The 23,091-nt window shown below is 36.6% G+C and overlaps 1 protein-coding gene across 3 annotated transcripts; it reads right to left on the bottom strand.

Annotated features, from left to right (window-relative positions):
- Positions 1-1,233: 1,233 nt before the first annotated feature.
- LOC111504184 (kinesin-like protein Klp10A) lies at positions 1,234-21,988 on the bottom strand. Of its 3 annotated transcripts, none has more exons than XM_023158685.2 (8): positions 21,823-21,988; positions 21,466-21,612; positions 20,937-21,043; positions 16,489-16,993; positions 9,082-9,314; positions 5,086-5,305; positions 4,818-5,032; positions 1,234-1,656 (listed from the first exon to the last, which is right to left on the bottom strand). In XM_023158685.2, the coding sequence occupies exons 1-8, from the start codon at positions 21,914-21,916 to the stop codon at positions 1,294-1,296; spliced, it is 1,884 nt and encodes a 627-aa protein (XP_023014453.2). In that variant the 5' UTR covers positions 21,917-21,988; the 3' UTR covers positions 1,234-1,293. The 3 variants fall into 3 exon arrangements, with proteins under 3 accessions (XP_023014453.2, XP_074032059.1, XP_074032060.1); XM_074175958.1 differs by lacking the exon at positions 21,823-21,988 and adding an exon at positions 21,669-21,816; XM_074175959.1 differs by lacking the exons at positions 21,466-21,612; positions 21,823-21,988 and adding an exon at positions 21,209-21,233.
- Positions 21,989-23,091: the final 1,103 nt, after the last annotated feature.

Raw genomic sequence — 23,091 nt, 5'->3', positions numbered from 1 at the left:
AAATTAACTGCAGATAGAGCTTATGACTAGTTGGAATTAATTTGTTTGTTCGGGATACTGCGTCTGAAGAAATGCTCCCGGTATTGACTAGGAGCTAGTACTCATCCGAACCGATCTATCGGTGGTCGTTCCGACCAAATGAAATTAATTTCTGCTTTTCATATATAGGGAGTTACTTGCAACGAAGTCTTCAAAATGGAAAATGCACAGATGCCTGATGGCTTTACTTCAGCTTTCTGCGTGGTATTAGCTGGGTTAGTTGTTTTTCCGTCGCGGGTATCTGCCACTCGTACCTACAACGTCGTAGGTTCACATGAGAGGCAAGGGTAAGGTGTTTTCACCTAATCTTGAGCATATCATATGTTATCGAGTGTGTGATTAAATTCAAAAAGGAGATTTGTGTGATGGTGTGGAGAGGTGTGGTGGCATACAGCGGACACATATTTCCGGCTATTGACCACAAATATGGGCAATACTTGTCGAAAACGGCAAAACAGCATAAGCGAACGGAAGCCTACCGTGTTGTTCCGACAAATCTCCATTTTTTGCCAATATCTCGTTTTCTATGGGGTTTTCGCTAGTTGTATTCTTCATCAATATTGTAGGGGATTAAATTTTCTACAACTTTAAGGTCAAACGGTAGTCCCGATCAAAAACACGCCATATAAAGTTTATCAATACATAATTATAATTAATTTTCATTCCTTATTAGCTTATTTATACTAGTTTATAGCTGAGCATCTCAATGACTGAACCAAAATGAATCTGTCCTGATGGTGCTTCACAGTTATATACACCCCATTTATCCACTAAATCAATGCCTTGGAGACATTGGAGTTATTCTCACTTCGAGAGGAGTAGATTTCAACGAAAAACTTTGTAGGCCAATCCTCTCTATCTTACACAAATATCACTTGATTTAACTGTGATAATATAGTAGATTTCGGGCTGTCTAATTGATTTCGAAGATTCAGAGACTCAATCTTGTGGAGCATGAAACGTTAAAAGAATTCTAAAATGGGGTTTTTTCAATGAACAAGCTAACGTTCCTATGCACACGAAAACGTTCGGAAGTTGAAATTCGCGCAAGGCAAGGAATGTGCGATTTCAAGCATGTGTTCTATAATGGTCTTCAGTTGTGGCAGATCCGCCACATTACTGTTTGTTCAAATATTATTAAGTACCTAACACAGCCATTGATCATACACATGAAGAAAATAATAATGAATCAACTATAAAAATAGTGACTTTAATTCACTCCAAAAAGCTCAATGTACAAAAAGGGAAAACTTATCACTGATTATTAAGAGCACTGCAGAACTCATTGGCCTTTATCAGTGCTCCTTTTTGAATGTCGACGATTTCGTTCAATAAATTTCGCCACTGCCTGGCATAAGCGATCCTATCGAATCCATTTGCATCCGATGAGTTATACAAGTCACATGCCATGTCGTGGAAATTAACACAGCTTTGGATGACATGCCTTTGACTTTCTCGAAGCTCCCACGCCAAAGAGCTGAGCTGCAGCCTTTTCTCTTCAGCACGCAAACTTTCATCGTCAATATCAATGTATTCTTCTGATATATCTTCTTCTGGAATGGTTAAAGGAGAGTCGTCTTCTATATCTAAGCTGTCGTTGGCAATGAGTTCTTTCACCTTAAAAAAAGGGAGTAAAGTTATTCAATTGTATATTGCTCCAGTCTGAGAAAATGAGGCGGTACAACTTGAAACATGAAAAACACGCACCAGTTTCAAGGGTGAACCGTACTGACTTGTACAATGATGGGTTTCGAGTGGTATCACAACAGAGCTTGAGGACCCAAACAAGCAGAACATGACAAAAGATCGCTACACACTCAAAACAAAACTAAAATTTGCAAAAAGCTAGAGGAGAGATTTTTTAAAAACACAAAATTATTAATTATTGCTGTTTTTTCTAAGCTTTCATTCGAAATAATAAAGGGCGGAAATGAGAACTTAGGAAGAGTGAAGAGATCATAGTATCTCTGTCTTCTCTACAATGCTTGGTTAAAGAGCAAAGTGAATGGCTCTGTTTGCCTGTTGTGCCATTTCACAATAACATCCTTAGATCACCAAAGAAGTGAAACATACTCTCATCACAGATCAGTTATACAGGACTTTTCTCATGGTTACTTTGATGAATTTTGCTATTCAAGATTTTCACAACTGAGTTCTTGTTTTTACACCTTTGATGTAAAAGTTTGCCTCATAATCGGAGATACAGTGCGACTATTTTCCGGGTTTGAAGGCCGTGGATTTTTGGATTTTTTTGGGATGTTGCTCCAAACTGCAATATCCCAAAAAGATTGCAGCCTCATAAAGCTTGAACTCTGATGAGGGTTTCACAATTCTTCCACCAGACAAGAGAAATATCACAGTGATTCTGAAAACGGAAGAATATAACAGCAAAACTGAGGAACTACTATGCCCTGCAAACTACCGCAAACTTAAACGGGACGCAACCCCAAGGTTCAGGAACGTTAACAAAATCAATAAATCTTCCTCACTGTCAAAAACCTTACAGAGAACCATTCTGAGAACTGAGGCTCTATGCTCGTCCGAGAGTACGAAGTCAGCTTCGATGTTGTGTCCTTGTTTACCAATATCCCACTGGAAGACTTTCTGATGGGGCTAGCCTACTTGTTTCCGAGTTATATAGTCAGACTCTTTGAAAACATTTCACGGGTAGTTACAATCAACGGAGGGGAAACTTCTATGAACAACTAGATAGCTTGGCGAGAGGAAGTCCACGTATCCCAGTGATAGCCAATTACTTCATGGAACGTTTTGAAGAGAAAGCAATCGAAACTGACCTTGTGGCTACGTTACGTGGATGACACCTTTGTCATCTGGAAACATGGAAGGGACGCTCTGAATCTTTTCCTAGAGCACTTGAATGCTCAACAGATGTACTAATCGAACAAGTGGTGCAAGAATAACTCACAAAGTGTACTGAAAATCCATGCACACGGATAGGTACCTGCACCCACTATCGAACCACCATCGTAGTAAAAAAAAGGAGTCATCTTCACTTTAACTTAACGGACTCGAAGAATATGCGAACAAGAGCATCAAGAGAAAAAACTGGTACAACTTCAAGTGACCTTGAGATCGAATAGACACAATATATCCGAGATCAACAAAACCATGAAACTGAAGAGTTCTATGACTCGAAGGGGGAAGATGGCTCAGATAGTTGCACGTGCGTATGTACCATATATCCCTAGGGTCACAGACAGAATTATGAAACTCTTGGGGAAACACAACATTAAAACGGTGTTGAAACCCATCAAAAGGAGATACGACAAAGCCTCAGGTCGGCTAAAGACAAAAGAGACACACTATCAGCAGCAGGGGTTTATGGGAAGGTATATACATCGGAACCATCAAAAGATCCATGAGAACCAGGCTGAAGGAGCATGAAACTGCAGACTAGGCCAAATGGACAAGTCGGCTGTGGAAGAACACGCACTCAGTGGAGGAAAACTACAGGATTCTGTTGGAAAACACGGAACTCATTGCCCCTACCCAGGGATACCATAGCCGACTGGTACGGGAATCCCATAGAATCCCATTCTAAGAACTTAAAAAATAGCAAACAGCATATGACGGCAGGTAGAAAATGGTCGACGAATATTATTGACAATTCACCTAATCCAGGTAAATGTATTATCACAGCAAACTGAGTCAACATAAATACTCGTTACGCAGCTGTAATATCCAATCATCGGAGATTATCTTAGGAGAAGCTAGCCACTTGCGCCAGCGAAACGTCAGGTAGAAATTGCAAAAATCCACGGCCTCCAAACCCGGAAACCTTGACCGTGAAAGATTTAACCATTATGTCAATAGCAGATTATGCTAACTTGATAAGCGAAATCTTGGTAAGCAAAATGCGCTTCGCGAGACTGCTATATTTCACGTATTATAAGTTTGATATGGAATCATTTAGAAAAATCGCCTTAAGCTTTTCAGAGGTATATATTCAAACTTTCAAAGAACCTGAAACATAAGACGTACAATGAAGCCTTCTCACCATTCGAACTTATGGAGCAGAAATAATGATACTAATGAAGACATGTGCTAAGAAACTTTAACCAACTTGAAATGAACCGAAAAAATTGATATTGGGACTGAGACAGGAAGAAATGATCAAGTCTTCAAAAAATGTTTCAGTTGATATGTACATGTACAAATAGGTACTGCAGAAAAAATATTGACTACTGATGTTGGATTCAAATTGTTGTAGATTATCAAAGTTCATTTTGGTCTTTGTGTTAAAGATATTGCCAGCGACTAAATACAATTGATATTTAGCCTCATTCAAAGGTAGTTGATGTGCAATCGAAAACATATTGGTGACGATATATGGATACCGAGGAATACCAGCGTTGATGGTATGATGGTGTAGATATTCCAAAGTGAGATATTTATAATATATTTGTAAGAAATGACATTTTGTGAACGATCAAACTGAACTAAATAATTCGCCGTTATTGAATCAGTTCATTTCCAGGTAAGAAAAGTTAAGTATAATTACTGTCAGCGGATTGATTGAAGAAGCAATGTGGAGAAGAACTTTGGTAAGGATGAGAGACGGAACAAAATAACATTGAAGTGAAGTTCAAAGGTCCAAATGAACTCTGCTGGAAAATTAAAAAAGTCGAAGATATTTTTTGTTCAACATTGGATTAGAGATACCGGGCGATGGTAATAATTTTTGAGACGAAGATTAAATAATACAGCTGACTATACATAAACTATAATGCATGTAGCCTATACAAAACTCTTCTTACCCTGTCTGCGTATCTTAAAGTATTCAAAGAGTGATCAACAGAAAAGTTTCCCGGTGATATCAGCGCAATCATACATGTTTTCGATTTTTCTCCTATGAATGAATCCCTCAGGACTTGCGTTAGCTTGCTCCCTCTGAATGGAAGATGGGCTCCTTTTCTTCCTAAGGCTCGTATACATTCTTTGAGTGCTAGTAGACTTTTATTGATATCGGCACCTGTGAAAAACGTGTTTCAGTGTTTCATAACTAGAAAAGTTAGGTTAAGTAACCTTCTATCCTAGTCTGTCGATTTGATTTGCTGTTATCTGCTCCTCTTTCATTTCCAGCTAAATCGATGAGAGAGAATTTTCCGTCAGCTTGTTTGAATCCGCTTCTTCTTAGAATGATTTGGAAAACTGCGTGAGATCGCGATGAATTAGAGTTGGCTGAAGTTTGCCCAGAAGTTCTTTCCACACTCCCTTTTTGAATGAGGTCTAACACGTGCTCAACCTGAAAAAGCTCACGATATAAAATCATCGTAACCAGTTAACATTCATCCAGTAATGCTGCAATAACGATCGGTACTTTAACTTCAAAAACTATGTATAATTAGGGTTAGATATTCTCTACTATTGTTGATAATAAAAATATACCATATTTTAGTATTAGTTCATTGTAAAATGAATAAGAGTCAGCGGCGGCTCCTCAGAGGAGGCAAGGGAGGCTTAGCCTCCCCATAAAATTTGAGGCTATTCATCGCAATAAATTAAAAGATATTGACAAATAATTATGATAATTTTTTCTAAAAATGCTTGGGTATCATTACTTTACCATTAATTTTTAATATAAATACATAATATGTCCGAAAAAACACTATCACTCACTACGTAGTATGTACCACACTGTATCCTGCATCAACAAACCTCAAACGCACCGCCCACGAATAAATAACGAAGAAACCATCAACCCGAAATAATAAATGCCATACGTTGATACGTTGCAAGGGAGTGAAGCCTCCGACCGCTTTAAAAAACACAAGCTCCGCGAGACTGATCTAGCCAGCGACATAAGTCCCGATTTGTAATTTTAGTTGCAAAAATTATAGCGTTAGAGGAGGCTAGCCTCCAGTTGGTCTTCGTTACTGTACAACTGCGTTTTTTTTTGTTTAATTATTCGGACGGGATGCCGTGACGGACCGGGACTGAAAAATATTTCAGTAAATCGTTTTAGTGTTTCTTGATATTATTGGTTATTTGTGTATAAAACAGGCAGTATTGAATTATATCAGTGCTTTTTGGTAATATTTTTAATGTGTTTTTAAAGTGTTTTTTTTCAATTTCAAGGTGTTTTCAGGTTTTCACTTTTCGGTAAGTTTTTTTTTCCATTTATTATGGATAAGTTGGACGAAATTAAAAAATCTGACGATATAGTCGATTGGTTGCTGACAAATAATTTTAAGTATTTATCTTATAATCTTGTGAATTCACTTAAACAAACCAGATTTAACCTTCCTTCCTACCCCATCCTTCCTTTCCTTTCCTGGCAAAACACGACTCTCACCTCCCCGTTGGTTCTTGCTGGACAATAAAATTTACTTTTAGACCTGTCTTTATAAGCATAATTGAGTACTTGTGCTTATAAAATATTTGTAGCAATTTTTAACAAAACTGTTATATTAGAAGAGAAAAGTATTATTTATTGACTGAGAAGAGTTCATTTATATTAAATAACTCAAAGACAACTCTTTTTCCTTGTTTTTGTTTTTTTAATGGTCAGTTTTTTTAGGTATAATTTTCGGCAATACACAGTTTTTGTTTGCAATTATGCAAATATTACGTATTTTGCTTTAAATAGGTGTGGTAACTCAAAAAATTTTCGCGCTTCCGGTGGGCTTTTCTGTGCGTATATAGTCTTTATGACTTTAGCCTCCTGTGTTCTCCAATGCACGAGCCGTCACTGATAAGAGTACCATAAGAGTTTCAAGTTTACTCAAAATTTTGGAGTTGATAGGTATACATATCCCCTCAAACATTTTAATGTAATACCCAGACACTGAAGTGTTTGTATTATATTTTGAATCCAAATGTTATTGGATGCAAAATGTTAACACGAAAATATTGCATAGACAGATAAACATTTTTTCCATTAAGTATTGTAACGAATCTGAAGCCGGCCCTGATCGATGTCTCAGCCAGCAAACGGATGACTCATCGCGAACCACCGCGAAAGGTATAGATGAGTGCTAAAGCCCCTAGAGAGATCTAGAGCGATCGTTGCCGATATAAAAAGGCCGCTTCTAGTTCAGAGCGACAGTCTGTATTCAGAAAGCGAATCGTGCGTTTGAACAAAAAATTCGAACAGTGAAGATAAATTGAGCTTTGGTTGCTAAGTGTTGTATATAAATTAGTTGTGATAGTGTAATATTGTTAAAAATAAATTTAATTAAGACAGTAATTCTTTAATTCATTACAGTATATTAATCTATTTGAATACATTGTGATGAAAAAGAGATGTACTTGTAGATGTGGATGGTTAGAGTTGACATAAGGGAAATAAAATAGAATTAATTTTAACGAATGAGATGAAAGTGACACTATATTTGTAACATCTTTATAATACTAATCGAAATTGTTATAGCTAGGGTGTTAATGAACATCGATACAAACAAAACTCGTCGTCAGTTGAATATTTGAGGGTATACAGATTGTCAGTTCTTTTGCCAAAGTGACTTGTTTCACTCTAAGTGACTTTGACAGTCACTTAGAGTGAAGCAAGTTTATTACGCTAACTGAGGCTTATTCCACATACTGATGCTATCCTTTATTTTGAAAATACAATTCAGCTGCATTATTTTCATAATGCTTTATTGCCCAATCAACAATAGGTTTCATTGACGAAGCTGTAAATGTAGTTCATATACACTATACTACTAATGGCTAATATGGTTGTCCAAACAGTAACATAAAGTATGGAATATGACAACAAAATAGTTTATATATACCTAAAAGGCAGAATTATGCAGAAATTTATATCTACACTAATATAAATGTAAAAGTGTGTGAGGATGTTTGTATGTATGTATGTTTGTGACTCTTTCACGCTTAAACGACTGAACGAATTTAGATGAAACTTTACATAAATTCAGCTTATATATCAGAATAACATATCTGCTACTAAGTCCGCGATTGGAGTAGCCACTATATGCAAAATACTAAGCCATAAATACAATGGAATTGGATACTTTTTTCACAATGCATATTTTAAAATATCTGTCAAATTCTTATGAAAATTGATACAATTGTCGATTCAAGTATTTAATATAGATAAACTCTGTCTCTTACGCTAAGTAATTTGGACGAATCGTTTATAAGTTATCACGAAAAAATTAACTTGACGCAACGTAGTAAGCCATTACGTGTCGCGTTGAAAATATTAAAATACAATATAACTTACTTGGTCAAAATATTTTTCTAAAACTCATGAAAAAAGTCAAATCAAGTCTTCTGAATTATAATAGGGCCTATCACATAATAAGTCTTTCAGAAATTACAGTTATCCTTCATAATTTTAATATGATCGGGTAGATCATATTAAAGTGAATTGATTTCGTTGGCTAGTCGAAGCATGGCTACAAAGGGACTCCTCATACGTAATACCAATGGTACATTGAACATAGCAGACGAACGAGTACGAAGAGAAGGCACATGAAATTGTATCCAAGATAATATCTCTGGTGACTTGATTTCATCATTTATAATATTGTAAAGAAATAACATTAATGTCAACGGCTTTGCGAAAATCAAAGGCGTTTTTATTAAAAATAATCATTTTTTGTTTGTTTATCAAACTGACAATTTCTGAAACAAAATTCTTAAAGACTGACAAAATTCTGAATAATTCGAACAAGGGTCTGCAGGATTCTAGAATTTTCGACTTTTGGTGTTACTCGTGGATCTCGTAGCCCCTTTTTTGAAATGAAAACAGCCTGCAAACGTATAAAATGACCTAATACCTAATTTTTGTGTTTTTCGTAGATGTGATATATTTTTTTTTATTCATATACTTTTTTTATTGAGAATGATCAGATAAACCATACCATAAATTTTGGCACGGTATGAAAATACTTGAAGCATCATTTTCTTTCAACAACTTTCATTCATTGTCTTTTTTAGCAGCTCTGGAGCAGCTGACGTTCGGAAAAAAACTATCATTGGTATGATTTTCAACCAGCATGAAATGACTATGTGTAGCAAAAATACAATATAAAGTTGAAGTAGGAATTTTACCTTGGTAACAACTTTTTCGGTAAGACCCACCACCTGAACTTGTTGTTTCCCGTCTTCCAAAACTCTAAGTCTCTGTTTCTTCGCCAACAAATCGAAAACTAATTTTCCATATATTTCAAAAAAACTGGCAGATACTATGTAGTTCATTCTGGCATACTTTGGCAGTTTAAGTTGGTCGAAGACGTCTTGTGCGACTAAGCCGTAAATCCCGCTTCTGAAATTCTGCTGTTTACCTACAAAATTCATTCAAAATCAGCTGTTCCAGCTATTCTGCTCACCACGAGATGGTTATAATCAATATACTGAATACATTTTCAATCAAGTCTTGATAGTGAATTAGTGTTGCTTCATTGCAAATAATAGATATAATTCATACTCTTACATAATGTATAGAAAAAGCAGTCTCAATTGAAGTTTTTGGAACACTCTATGTTGTATTTCTCAGTAAACTTCATCACACATGCAAACTTTTATTATTTTAATAATTTTTGAAGTATATCTGAATAAAAGTGATATATCAATCTCAAATTATAGGAAAATACTACACCTTGGGTTGATAAATCATTTTTCTTTGACTGTTAGTAATAGCTTTGCCTTAAAACCATATCATATTATGTAAAATATGAACATGAAATAGGTAGTTTCTACAGAACGGAAAACGAATTGAAAGCAATTAATATTTCTCAGAACAACAGGGAACTGTGTTGGGATGGATATATATTGTTGATTTATATATAAATTATCGGGTTGAATAATGTACGACTTCTTGAAATGAATTTCATAACAATGATACTTTTCATGAAAACATTTTTGTTCTTCAGGATAAATGAAAAATAACCAAACCGTGAGGTGAGTGATCATTGGGTCACATAATCGAGTGCCCTAAGTAGACGTAAAGAACCAAGAATATCAGTCTTCTTCATTTATTCGGCCATGATTTCTGCTTTAGTATGGCAAACCGGCATGACTTCGAGATCTGGGAGTAGTGATGATATCATTCAACCAAGGACTCCAACAACCAAAACATTCATTATTAATTTTATTATTTTCTATCCAAGTGTAAGCTGGTCGGGCTCTGGCCCCGCACAGTCGGTAGGACACGCCAGTATTATTAGATGCATGATTAGATACAATGAGCCAAAAATGGCAGCCTCCTGCATTTGCCTTGCCACAATTTCTGCCTTTGTGGAGCAAGCTGGCATGATCTTGAAATTCGGGAGTAGAAAGGGAATCATTCCACCAATGACTCCAATAATCAGATTGACCATCTTGACAGAGTGGTTTGGATAGAGTCTGAAGAGTTCAAAGGAGCTCGATATTTCTTTCGTTTTTTCTTCACTTCACGGACGATATTTGTCTCACCGGGAGCTGAAAACTCCACTTCGAATATCGTCTTCTTCTTATTGTCGAGAAGCACTACCTCTGGCCTAATACCTTGCATGAGCTTGACGATGGGGAATGAATAGTTTCAATAAACTGGGCACTTCCTATCACCCACAACGGATTCAATATCTCCTGGAGCGTAGGGTAACACCGGGTCTCGTAAATACCGTAAAAGTACCATAAGTAGTCATAAAGCCTCCTTAAGGTCGCGTAATGCTCATGGATGTAGGCTGAGATCGCATATGCTGGATATGCTGACAGCAAGTGCATTAGGGCCTCAGGCGCCTTGTGGCAGGCCCTGCAACTCGTATTGTACGCCACTGTAGTTCACTAAATTGTTACAGATACCATTCTGGCAGGTTATGATGAACCCTTCAGTTTTCGACTTCAGCCCACTCGACCTGAGGAAAGCGAAGGTCAGTGCTGTGATTAGGCGAGGTTATCTATTTTGTTGAAAAATACCCCACGCATTGGCTTAACCTTGTGTTATCGCAGGAGTAAAGGGATCTCCGCGATTTTTATATGGGCCTTTTGATGAACTCGGTGACAGAGTTGTGATCATATCGTTCAGTGTCGAAAATTAAACCGAGAAAAGTTCCAATTCCTGCTTTCCTATGGCCGCGGATCATGTAGATAAGGGAAGGAAACTTTTGATGACTTTACAGGCTTCATCCAATACCATTCTGTCATGTAGAAAGTAAAAACTCAAGAGTCCACGGTCTCCTTATTGTCGGGGAATGTACAACCATGGAACGTATTATTTGGGATGCAAACTCCTATGGAGACGCAGCATTTTGAATTGATACAGCTCCTTCTGAGTACACTTCACTATTCCAAACGAGTAGAGTGAGACTGGAACAGCAAGCATATTCGAAGCATCAATTTTGTTCTTCCCGACAGTTCAGATAACCAGATATGCTTTAGTTTCTGCTGACGCGGGGAGAGTTTTTCACTGCTGTTACCTCTTGCTAGTGGCGGTGTGCCACCCCGAAGTAAATATACGTATCCAGATGGTGCAGAACGTATACGTATACGTATACGGTATCCAGATGGTGCAGAATCTACGAGCTGTACTTCCTCTCCATAATCCCCGCATCGTTTTCCTTTGAGATGGACCGTTGCACATTTTTCTGACCCGAATTTCATACCGATAGCACGCGTGTACTCCTCTTTCACCACCCTCAAGGACTGATTATTACTATTATTATTACCTCGTTACTCGAACCCAGTGACACCTACGGCCTGATGACTTCGACAATTGCGGAACTAGCCAAACACCAAACACCCTGGGTGACCCTGGGAAGCTGACACCGAAGAAATATCTGGCGATGACCCGGAAAAACATAAGCTTAACAGTAGGACTTCTGACTGGCCACTGTCAACTAAGGAAACACCTCCATAATACTGACGTACCTCTATGCAGGAACTGTCAGGCATGTCCTATGCGACTGCCCGGAGTTATCATCCATAAGAGAGTTTGTGTTCGATGAGTCTTGGCCTACACCTGCCGATATAAAGAAGATGTCTCCTAGTGACCTCTCCACCTTCCTGGAAAAGACAGGATGGACGATGACCTAGGAGGACAACTCCTCGGGAAGATGTACAATAGGTCACATATGGCCTAAGTGCTGTGGGCCTACACTCTCCCTCCCTACTCTACAGATACCTTGTTACTCCACAACGAAAACATTTTTTCTTAAGATATCACACTTATCAAAAAAGTATGGTATGTCGTTTTTTACAAACGATAATTTTTTCCAGTTCAAAAAAGATCACAAAGCATTCTGTCTTTAAAAACGACCGGGTTCTAGAGATCTATTCAAGGGATTGAATATTTTAACTTTACCTGCACTACACATTTTAGTACTGTGAACATTGTATAAAATAAACATAATTTTTCCAGAATATCTGACATCCATAATTTAAATTTTTACAAATTATATCGAAGACACTTGCCTTTTGTTATGTTATCGATGGGGTTTTAGGCATTAATAACTAGTAACTAGTATCAACAATAACTGTTAGTATTTATTTCAAGACTGTATCAGCTAGTTGTACCGACGCGACGGTCGAGCCCAGAGAGAGAGCGAGGTGCCAAGTTGGCAAAGGTCCTATTATGACAGCTCCCCTTCGCCGTGTCTCTGAACCCACCAAAGGTATCACATCATGAATGATAGAACATCCTTCTTTTTCACATAATAAATTGTACAACAACTAATCCTTAAATTAGCATACATAATCCAGGATGGTTTCTTACATACTCGTTTGAATCTCCCTGGAGTCTTAAGCGTTTTATCATTATTACTACATTCTGGATTACTAGAACCTTCTAATTCTATAATTCAATTTCTCCCACTATCACTAGATCCACTTAAACTTAAATCAGTTTTATCCATGAGTTGAGCATCTACACCTTCATCTAACTCAGGTTCTACGATACTACAAGAATCATTAGATTTGGTAGCTGCTTGGGGTACATCAGGATTTCCATTAAATTTTCTTGTATTGAATTGACTAGCATAAGGAGCTTGAATCAGAAACCATCGATTACGACGATAGGTACCATATTGTGTTTCTATAAGATAATATCGAAGTTCTTCACACTTTTCAATAATTTTGCCATACGTTTTTAAATCAGTAACCCAAACAGTTTCACCAATTCCTAAACCTGATAGATCCTTAGTCTCATGTCTATTATTATAATACTCTTTCTTAATTATCTCTTTTTCTCTAAAAATTGCTCTTGGATCAACAACATTTTCTAGCAGACTTGGTAAGACCGGTAAAAGATTTCTTATTTTTCTATTCATCGATAATTCAGCTGAACTGAAAACACAATCAAGAAGGGTGGATCGGTAAGACATAAGGGCTAAATGAATGTCATCATTCTTTTTAATCAAGTTCTTTGCTACTTTAACTGCAGCATCCACACAACCATTGGACTGAGCATAGTGAGGGCTACTAGTAATGTGTTTAAAATTATAGTCACGTGAAAACTTTCCAAATTCTCCTTGAAACTGAGGACCATTATCAGTCCTTACTGTTTCTGGTATGCCATACCTTGAAAATACTTCCTTCACTTTTAAAATAATAATCTTTCCTGTCATACTCGACAACTGAAAAATCTCAAAAAATCTTGAGTGACAATCTGTAATTATAAGAAACCAATATCTTTGCACTTGAAGAGATCTATTGCAATTCTCTGCCAAGGTCTATAGTTGGAATTGTATCTTTCATGAAAGTTTCCTTAATATTGGTGCGTTCCTCAACACAACTGGGACAATTTCTAACAAGTGTTTCTATTTGAGTAGACAAACCAAGCCACCATACAGATATTTTTGAACGTTCTCGACACTTGACTATGCCCTGGTGTCCAGAATGAATGAAGTTCAAAACTTGTAACTGTAAATTTACAGGTATAATTATTCTAGAACCTTATATCATGTCTGTTCTGAAAATATGGGAGTAATTCGAAAGAAACATCTTGTTTTTCTGGCCACCCTGTATAATTTGTATAATTTTTGAGAGAAAATGGTCTTTAACTGTCACTATCAATTGAACATGTGCTTCTATTTCAGAAGCTAATTCTTCAGTTTCAGGTAAAGTTTTCAGAGGGTTCCTCGACAGTGTGTCAGCCACAACCAAGTTTTTTCCTGGAGTATATAAAACTGAGTATTGATATATCATTAACCTGATATGAAACCTTTGTGGACGAGGTGTTAGATCATCTACGTTTTTTGATTGCAAAATTTGTATCAATGGTTTATGATCTGTTTCCAGCACAAAATCTAAACCGATCAGATACTCTTTAAACTTCTGACAAGCCCAGGTTAGCGCCAGAGCTTCTCGTTCAATTTGCGCATAACAGCTTTCAGTGGATGTGAGAGTACAAGAGCCATAGGCAACTAATTCTCTTTCATTCTTCTCATTTAGTTGCATCAGTGCAGTACCCAATCCATAAGAGGAGGCATCTGCACTAATAATGACCTGCTTTTTTATCTTTTTTTTTATCTAATGATAATGAGAATACAACATCATATTTCAACAACATGGTAAGAGGTTCAAGTGATGATGATTTATTTGGCATAAAACGAGCTGCAAAATTGATCATTCCTAGTGCGACACTTCTGTTTAATTAGTAGGAATAGGAAAATTTGAAATTCCTTCTACTCGTGATGGATCAATAGCAATACCCTCTTTCGAAATAACATGTCCTAAAAAATTTAATTTCTGTACGTCAATGATGCATTTGGATTCATTTAGAGTTATGCCCGCAGTTACAAGACGAGAAAGAACTTCACGCAGAATATCATCATGTTGTTCCATGGTTGGTGCATGTATCAATATGTCATCTATATGAATAATGACATTGTTAATGTTATGGAGAATTTTCGAAAATTTCATACTGAAATATTCAGGGGCGCAGGAAATTCCAAACGGAAGTCTGCGAAACATAAAACGCCCAAATGGAGTTATGAAAGTAGTAAGAGGCTGAGATTTCTTTGAAAGTCTAATTTGATAAAATCCAGAATTTGCATCGAGTTTTGAAAAAAATTTGGAGCCTTGTAATCGGGCAAGAGAAGTTTCAACTTTTATAATTGTAAAATGTGAACGAAGAACATTCTTGTTGAGTTTTGTATAATCACCACAAATTCTCACCTAGTCACCCTTCGGAACCACCACTATAGGTGAAACCCAGGCTGTGTGTTCTTCTACTTCCTCAATGATACCTAATTTAATAAGTTTGTCTAGTTAATTTCTTAATTTACTAAGTAGTGGAATAGGAACTTGACTGCACGAACGGTTTGGGATTTGAAGTTGAATGAATATCAATTTCATCCTTGAAATTACCCAATTCATCATCACATCATGAATGATAGAACACCTTTCATTAATAAAAAATTGATTTAATGTATTTACTCATCCCCATGAAGTCGCAAAAGTAAAGTGGCCCCAACAGTGGCTTTGACGAGGGACCTATTCGTGAACAGGTTCCAACTCGGCGACACAGTTTTGGTTCTGGTCACCTCGTTCAGTGAAAGGGCTGCTTGGGCAGCTGCCTCAAGAAGAAATGCTTTAATTTCTTTATTTTTATTTCGTGGTCATGGGCACGTAGAAAATTGAATACTTCACAGGCTACATGCAGTATAATTCTGTTATGTAGAGACTCCAAACTCAAAAATTTATAGCCTGCCTCTGTTGTCACGTGGGACTCCAACGATACTCTCTCATTTCACTACATTGGGGTAGTTTCACTTCTATATGCTAGACATAAGAGGAAGAACAGTTTTCTGGTTCGATCATTATTCTAAGCAGTGCGGAGGAGACCAAAATTGCACTAAGAAAACTAACATTTTGAATGGGATTTGAAGCAGTATGCTTTGGCAAATTCTTGAACTACTTTTCTTTGTTTGAAGGTGATTGACAATGCTTCATGATGAATTTCATCAGTTCGGACTTCCATTGTCTAATATTATATAAAACGATTTGAAATCTCTAAAAGAACCAATACAAATAAATATTAAAAAGAATGGCTGAAAATAACATTTATATTAACCCTTTGAGGGTGAAAATGAACTCGCACCAGTATTTTGTAGACTTTTCAACCTCTCTTACAAAAAAGGGATTTTTCTTTCTTGTTGGAAGATTGCCAGCGGTGATGAAATAACGGTGAAATAAAATACAAGTGAAAAATAGGACAATTGAACAAAAAATAAAAGAGATTCCAAGCCAAGTTACTTCACGACGTTTCGATTGTTAGTATCCACAATCGTCTTCGGGTGATGACTGGACTTATTCCTCCGAGAGATGACTATTTATGGGTCATTCGAGTACTTTCACTTTTTAATTTATATTAGACAATGGAAGTCCGAACTGATGAAACTACTTTTCTGGCTAAAAGTATGAAAGATATTGAAATAATTCAAACAACCGTTTGTTCAAGATTCCTCACTTCAATGGTTAATGAATAAAGCGATATCGAGGTTGAAGAGACCAACTTTTTAGTATGCCTGATTGACTTACCTCTGAATTCACCTCCCATGGTATGAGTTTTTCCAGAACCAGTTTGACCATAAGCAAAACATGTCGCCATTCCGCCCTCGAAAATAGTCTTCACCAAAGGCTTGGCAGTAAATTTATACACCAGGTCATTAGTGCAGGTTTCGTCAAAAACGTAGTCGAACCGAAAATGCTGGCTCTCAACATACTTCGTCAAATCAACTTTTTGCTTAGGTTCGTGCACGACTAGTTGGTTTTTCGTCGGAACGGACATAACGTCGACCTCTCTCCTGTTGATTTCTTTTTCATTTAGTGGTCTTTTTCTTACGCACACCGTGATTTGGTTTTCGACGATTGGGTCGCTTTCTCGCAGAGGTCGGAATTCCATTGATTTTCTGCATTCGGCTATCATTTGGGCGAACTCCCAATAAGGATTGTTTTGTTCCAGGTGTAAAATTTGTTCCTTCATGGCTTTCTCGTCTGCTTGTCGCTGTCGCCGCTCGTCTCTATTTTTCGCTATCAGTTCTACCTTTACGGAAAAAAAATAAAACTTCAGTTACTGAAAAATGTTCACAACATTTAGAGATGATACATTATCTAACATTCAATGCAAATTGATGGAAAAGGCAGTAAAATAAGTGCTTTATTAAACTGTCTGATAACAATATATGCAGTAATATGAGATTTAACAATTGAACATGAATTAAAAATTCACTTAGGGTCAAATAAGGTACTTTTATGATGGTTCAACAGAATACGTCCGCCATCCGAGACCCGAGGACTTCAGCGTTAAGATATTAACAGACAAAACATCCAGAAACGAGTGAGTTGGGCGACCAAGAGACGACGTGATAGATACTGAACGTTTGGAAAATTGTTCGTGAATAGTTAATTATTGTATACATTCTGTTAAAAAAATCTGTTTCTCCGTTAACCAGCTGCCGCTCTCCTACGGTCGACAACTCTCAAATGTCGAAACTTGTGCGAGCGAAGGAATAATGAGGTTTTACCTTTTAACGTGTGAATCCTAACACCGATTCCTTAGACCGACTTCGAAATTCATTTAGTTCAGTATCGTACCACAGGGTTAGCAAGTGATGGTGAAGAAGTGAAATAACTGTACTCGTGAAGGTTATCGAAGTATAAGTATAATAAGCTGTATTAAGAAACTGAATCTAATATATGAAACAAAGTTGCAAAATCATGTTTGTTATATCATTCTTAACTCAAAAATGACAGCACCGACTTTTATGATTTTTGACAAGTTGGATTTCTCTCCGCCCGGAATAGCAGAATTATTATCTAATGATTTGAAAATCAGGAGATTAAACAAATTGATGACCTTCGGTATACCTAATCTACAAAATGAAATGAATGACACTTTCTTGTTTTCACATTAATGTTTCTATATTTTTACTTTTGGAATAGTACAAGATATAAATTCGAAACAATCACTCCTCTCAACGTTCCTTCACATTGAATTATATCCGACATATATTTATGCAAATTTATTCACAGAAAAAATTCTCGCAGGTCCGGTACTGGACGGACAAGAAGCATCTTCTCGTTCGTTAAATGAGATTGGTTGGCTGACTAAATTATTCTTAATTTGTGCTTTATGTAATGAAGCACGAATTAGGTGAACATTCTTTGAAATTATTTGACAGCTCATTTTTTGCCTGGAAGTACCTATCTCTGCTCATATGAAAATCCAATCTTTTTGTATTGAAAGATGGAATACAATAAACTATTTGGTTGTGGTTCTAAATATAAGTTCAATATCTAATTTTTCATGACGCTTGTAAAGCCTGTGTTTCTGTATTCTTTTAAGAAAGCACCTCAATTTTTTAACATGCCTGTGCGTTTACTGAGACCTATGTCTGTTGATTGTGAGGATTTACTAACGACATTAATTTGAAAAAGTATCTCATACCAAACAATTAGTGAAACTATGAGACTGAAATCTTTCAACTGATCGAGTAAGGTAGTAGCTTCATGAGACACTTGAAGATCAGTTTTGTAGGCGTAATTAAATATTTGGAATTACCTCGCTGGTTCGAGAAAGTTCTGGTTCTAGCTAGTGTATTCCGATCACCTCGAGATGGCAGTAATAATTGCATATAAAAAGGCTAGCGGCACAACTGCGTAGGAAAGGCGAAGGAAGCGGAACTGTTTATTGTGAAATAAAGTAACACCCGTCAATAAAAGTATTTTGATTTGACTTATTGTTTTTATGTGTGATTTGTTAGTATGGAAAAGAAGCGAAAAATCGACAGTGAACGCAGAACGTTTCAAGAAAAATGGAACTTTCAGTATTTTGTGATTGAGTCCAGTAATAGGGCGCTATGTTTAATTTGTAATGAAACAAACCATAGCTGTTCTCAAAGACTATAACATTAAACGACACTATGAATCGAAACATCTTCCAAGTTACTCCAAGTATACAGGAAGTTTGCGGAAGGAGAAATTTGAAGCTTTGAAACGCGGACTCAAACCGCAGCAATCTTTGTTTACCAAAGCGAATACTGAACAAGAGTCTGCAATTCGCGCCAGCTTTCGTGTGGCTCTTGAAATCGGAAAACGTGGCAAACCACTCACCAATGAAGAAATGATAAAAGAGTGCTTGATTGCAGTAGCCGAAGAAATATGCCCCGAAAAGGTAAATTTATTTAAGTGTCAGTTTGTCAGCAAACACCGTGGCTCGGAGGGTGCAAGACATCGCAGAAAATATATCATCTCAACTGTCTGACAAAAATGGACATCATGAGTGGTTTTCTCTAGCAATGGATGAGTCAACGGATGTGTCAGATATTGCTCAGGTGTTGATTTTTATTCGCGGAGTAGATAAAAGCTATGAAGTGTATGAAGAACTTCTTGATATTGATAGTATTCACGGCACGACAACTGGTGCAGATATTTTTAAGGGAGTTGAAAATGCCATTAATAAAAAGAACCTTCGATGGAGAAATTTGAAATCTATAACAACTGATAGAGGCAAAAATATGTGTGGAGTGGTGTCAAAGGCTGTAGAAAATGATGGTGGTTCAAAACCATTAGTCTTACATTGTATCATTCATCAACAGTCCTTGTGCGGAAAATGTTTGGATATGTCTGAAGTTCTAAAACCAGTCATATCAGTTGTTAACTTCATCAGATCCACTGGGCTGAATCACCGACAATTCCGCGAGTTTATTCAACAGATTGGAGAAAATGATTTACCGTATCATACTGCCATACGCTGGCTTAGCTGCGGAAAAGTCCTTAAGCGCTTTTTTGAACTTCGAGCAGAGATGAAATTTTTTTTTAATGAGAAGCAGCGCCCTTTTGCCGATTTAGAAAATAGTGAATGGATGGATGTGGAAGTTAGCCTTCTATGTCGATTTTACAAATCATATGAACGAACTGAATTTGAGATTGCAAGGAGAAAATCAGCTTCTCCCTGATTTATACACCAATATCAAATCCTTCAAGCAGAAAATGATACTATTTCAATCGCAATTACGTAAAAAATGTTTCACACATTTTGAAACGTGAAATATTCAGCCACACTACAGAGACTGAATTTCCCGTCAATTTTGCAATCGAAACTTTGAAAATAAATTTTGATACTCGTTTTTCAGATTTTGATGTCATTGCGAATGAAATTAAGCTTTTTCAAAATCCTTTTGATTCTGACATTGAAACCCTGGCTCCGGAAGTCCAAATGGAAACTATTGATTTACGGTGCAGTGATATGCTTAAGAACAAATATCAAAATTCATCTTTGTTGGAATTTTATAAGTGTCTTCCACTGGAACAACTTGATACTTTGCATAAATTTGCCCGTGGGTTGTTTTCTGTTTTTGGTACTACTTACTTGTGTGAGAAAACGTTTTTCAAGATGAAGTAGGTACGCAAAGAATGTTTACAGATCTCAATTAACCGATGAGCATCTTAAATCTCTTTTGATAATTGGTACAAGTAAAATTGATCCACAACTACAAAGTATTGTCGGTGGAAAATCACAATTACATAAATCCCATTAGTGTTTTTGTTTTACTGTGATTCATTTCAATTATATGTTAGTTATTAATATGCTTGAACTTAGATCCTTAAGTTAAGTTTTCTTTGTCATCATTTCTGTCGTTAAGTTTTACCTTGCAAGTAAATAAAACCGAGTAATTATCATTCGGTGTTTTCTTCTTCAACTTATCACAGCAATAGTAACAACAATTAGGTAATCATTGGCTGTCGTGGGCCAGATTGATGACAGTAAATCATTGGCTGTCGCGGGCCGGATTGATGACACTGGCGGGCCGGATTTGGCCCGCGGGCCGTAGTTTGGAGACCCCTGGTTTATATCATCAATTATTCATAATCGAGAAATTGGCATTGGTGTACTCCTCATTTGTTAAACCCCTGAATGATATTATGATGGAGAGAAATCCAATGAGATGAATATTTGACAGAAAAAGTTTTATACAATGACTTACCTTTTTGGCAGCTTCAGACTTATAATCGAAAAATGATTCTCTTTTCGATTTGTATCCTCTTCTAGCATTTGGAGAAACTGGAGGACTTGGAATTGGTGACATGGAATCTGAAATTGTCTGAATGTTTATTGTGAAATTCTGGGTTTTTGATTGAATGATTCTAAACTATTGTAAGTTTTTCGTAAAAGTCCGCGGCAAAAAACGAATCATTTGAATGAAATATTTTAGCACACGGAAACACAATGGATTTATTAAAAAAATTAGGAACATACGGTATGACATTATTCAAATAACAGCGAATAATACTTTGTTACATTTTGACACTGAGAAATAATTTAATTTCTGAAGATATTGCAGATTCAAGTGAGTGATTTAAGTTGGACGAATATTAATCTAATCTTAACTAATGTCAATAGATATTTTTTGTGGAGTCTGTCACTAAACTGATCGAGAGAAGATGTGTATTACATATGCAATCCAGGCAAACTCTTTGGTTCAGTTAGAAAAATGAATCGAAAAAACAACTCACTTTGATATCTGGGCGAAAATGACTCATTACTATGTTTTGTACTTGCATAGTCTCCATTGTTTTCTGTTGAGTTTCTTCTTGAAGAATCGCTATTCGATGTTTTCTTAGTGTCTCGCTCGTTGATGTGAATTGGGAACATTTTTCCTCCTGTCAAAATTTGTCACATTGAGGTGGTGTCACTATTTCGTAAAATCAAACTTTACCTATTTCCATGAATAAATCCAAAAAACCAACTCATTCAGTGCTTTGATGAAACCTCATTTCGAATTTGTGTTAGTTCCGTAAAAAAACAAAGGTGAATTTAAAGTACCGAAATTACCAGATTTTATGTTAGACTGTCAAAATGTTTAACCTTACCATGATTTGGATTCGTCAAATGAAAAAACGCTGGTATTCGGAAAAACATTGCCTTGAATATCGTGTACAGCCAGATTACAAACGCAAGTACCATTTTAACAAACGACGATTTACCTACAATAGTGTTCTTTCAAACTTCATAATGCGTGACCTCTAAGGAAATCGGAGAGTGACTAACTTATACTTAATAGGAAACTTGATGTAGGTGGTAATGATTAGTATATTGTATATTCTGCGTCTTCTTTAGAGCCTACTTTAATATCGAAGGTATTATGTAGTGTTGTGTTGAGGGAAATAATAGATGAAAGAAAATTCCAGGTTGTTGGCATTTGAAGGGTTCACCTCAAGCGATAGCACCATTCATTAGAGCGATGATTTTAAATAACCCAGTCACTGAAATAAAAATTTCGCTTTCTTCATTGTACTGAAAGCAGTCATGATAATTTTAATGTCTCTCAAATGATTCTTTATTAAATTATTTCATATTCATTAAATGAACTTTTTAATCACAAGATTATAATTACGAGGGTTAATTATTGATATAATTATTGTAAGGTTTAATCAAAAAGTGATGATCTGTAGAAAAAAGTCTTGCAAATAAACATCCAATGAAACTTTCTTCCGAATAGCGATAAAACTGACAGCCATGAAATTAACATACAGTGTGTAATGTAATACGTGTCCGATATTTTACAGGACGAGTCCTCAGTTATCTATAAGGCAAAAAGTTAATACAAGCATGGGTCCGCAAGGTCTTCATTTTTGAGATACAGGGTGTTGAAAATTTTTTGGTATTAGGAAACTTCAATGTGACAATCTGTATCTGTAGAGTAGGGAGGGTGAGTGTAGGCCCACAACATTTAGGCCACATGTGATTCATTGTACATCCTCCTAGGTCATCGTCTATCCTGTCTTTTCCAGGAAGGTGGACAGGTCACTAGGAGACATCTTCTTTATATCGGCAGGTGTAGGCCAAGACTCGCCGAACACACTCTTTCATTGACAGTAACTCCGAACACTCGCATAAGTCATGCCTGACAGTTTCATCTTCCTGTTCACACATCCTGCATAGAGGTGTGTCCACTAGCCCCATGATATGGAGGGGTTTCTTTAGTTGACAGTGGCTAGTCAGAAATCCTACTGTTAAGCATAGGTTTTTCCTAGACATCGCCAGATATTTCTTCGGCGCCAGCTTCCCAGGGTTGCGCAGAGTGATCCTTTTATTCCGTCCCATAACTTTAGGGATTAAGCATGGGTGTGACGTTTGGC

Source organism: Leptinotarsa decemlineata, unplaced genomic scaffold (assembly GCF_025532065.1).
Source record: "Leptinotarsa decemlineata unplaced genomic scaffold, Ldec_3_MD MMD2_tig00001393_RagTag_RagTag, whole genome shotgun sequence".
Lineage (NCBI taxonomy): Eukaryota > Metazoa > Arthropoda > Insecta > Coleoptera > Chrysomelidae > Leptinotarsa > Leptinotarsa decemlineata.
Note: the sequence above shows the minus strand (reverse complement) of the source record. Positions and strands in the feature narration are given on the sequence as shown.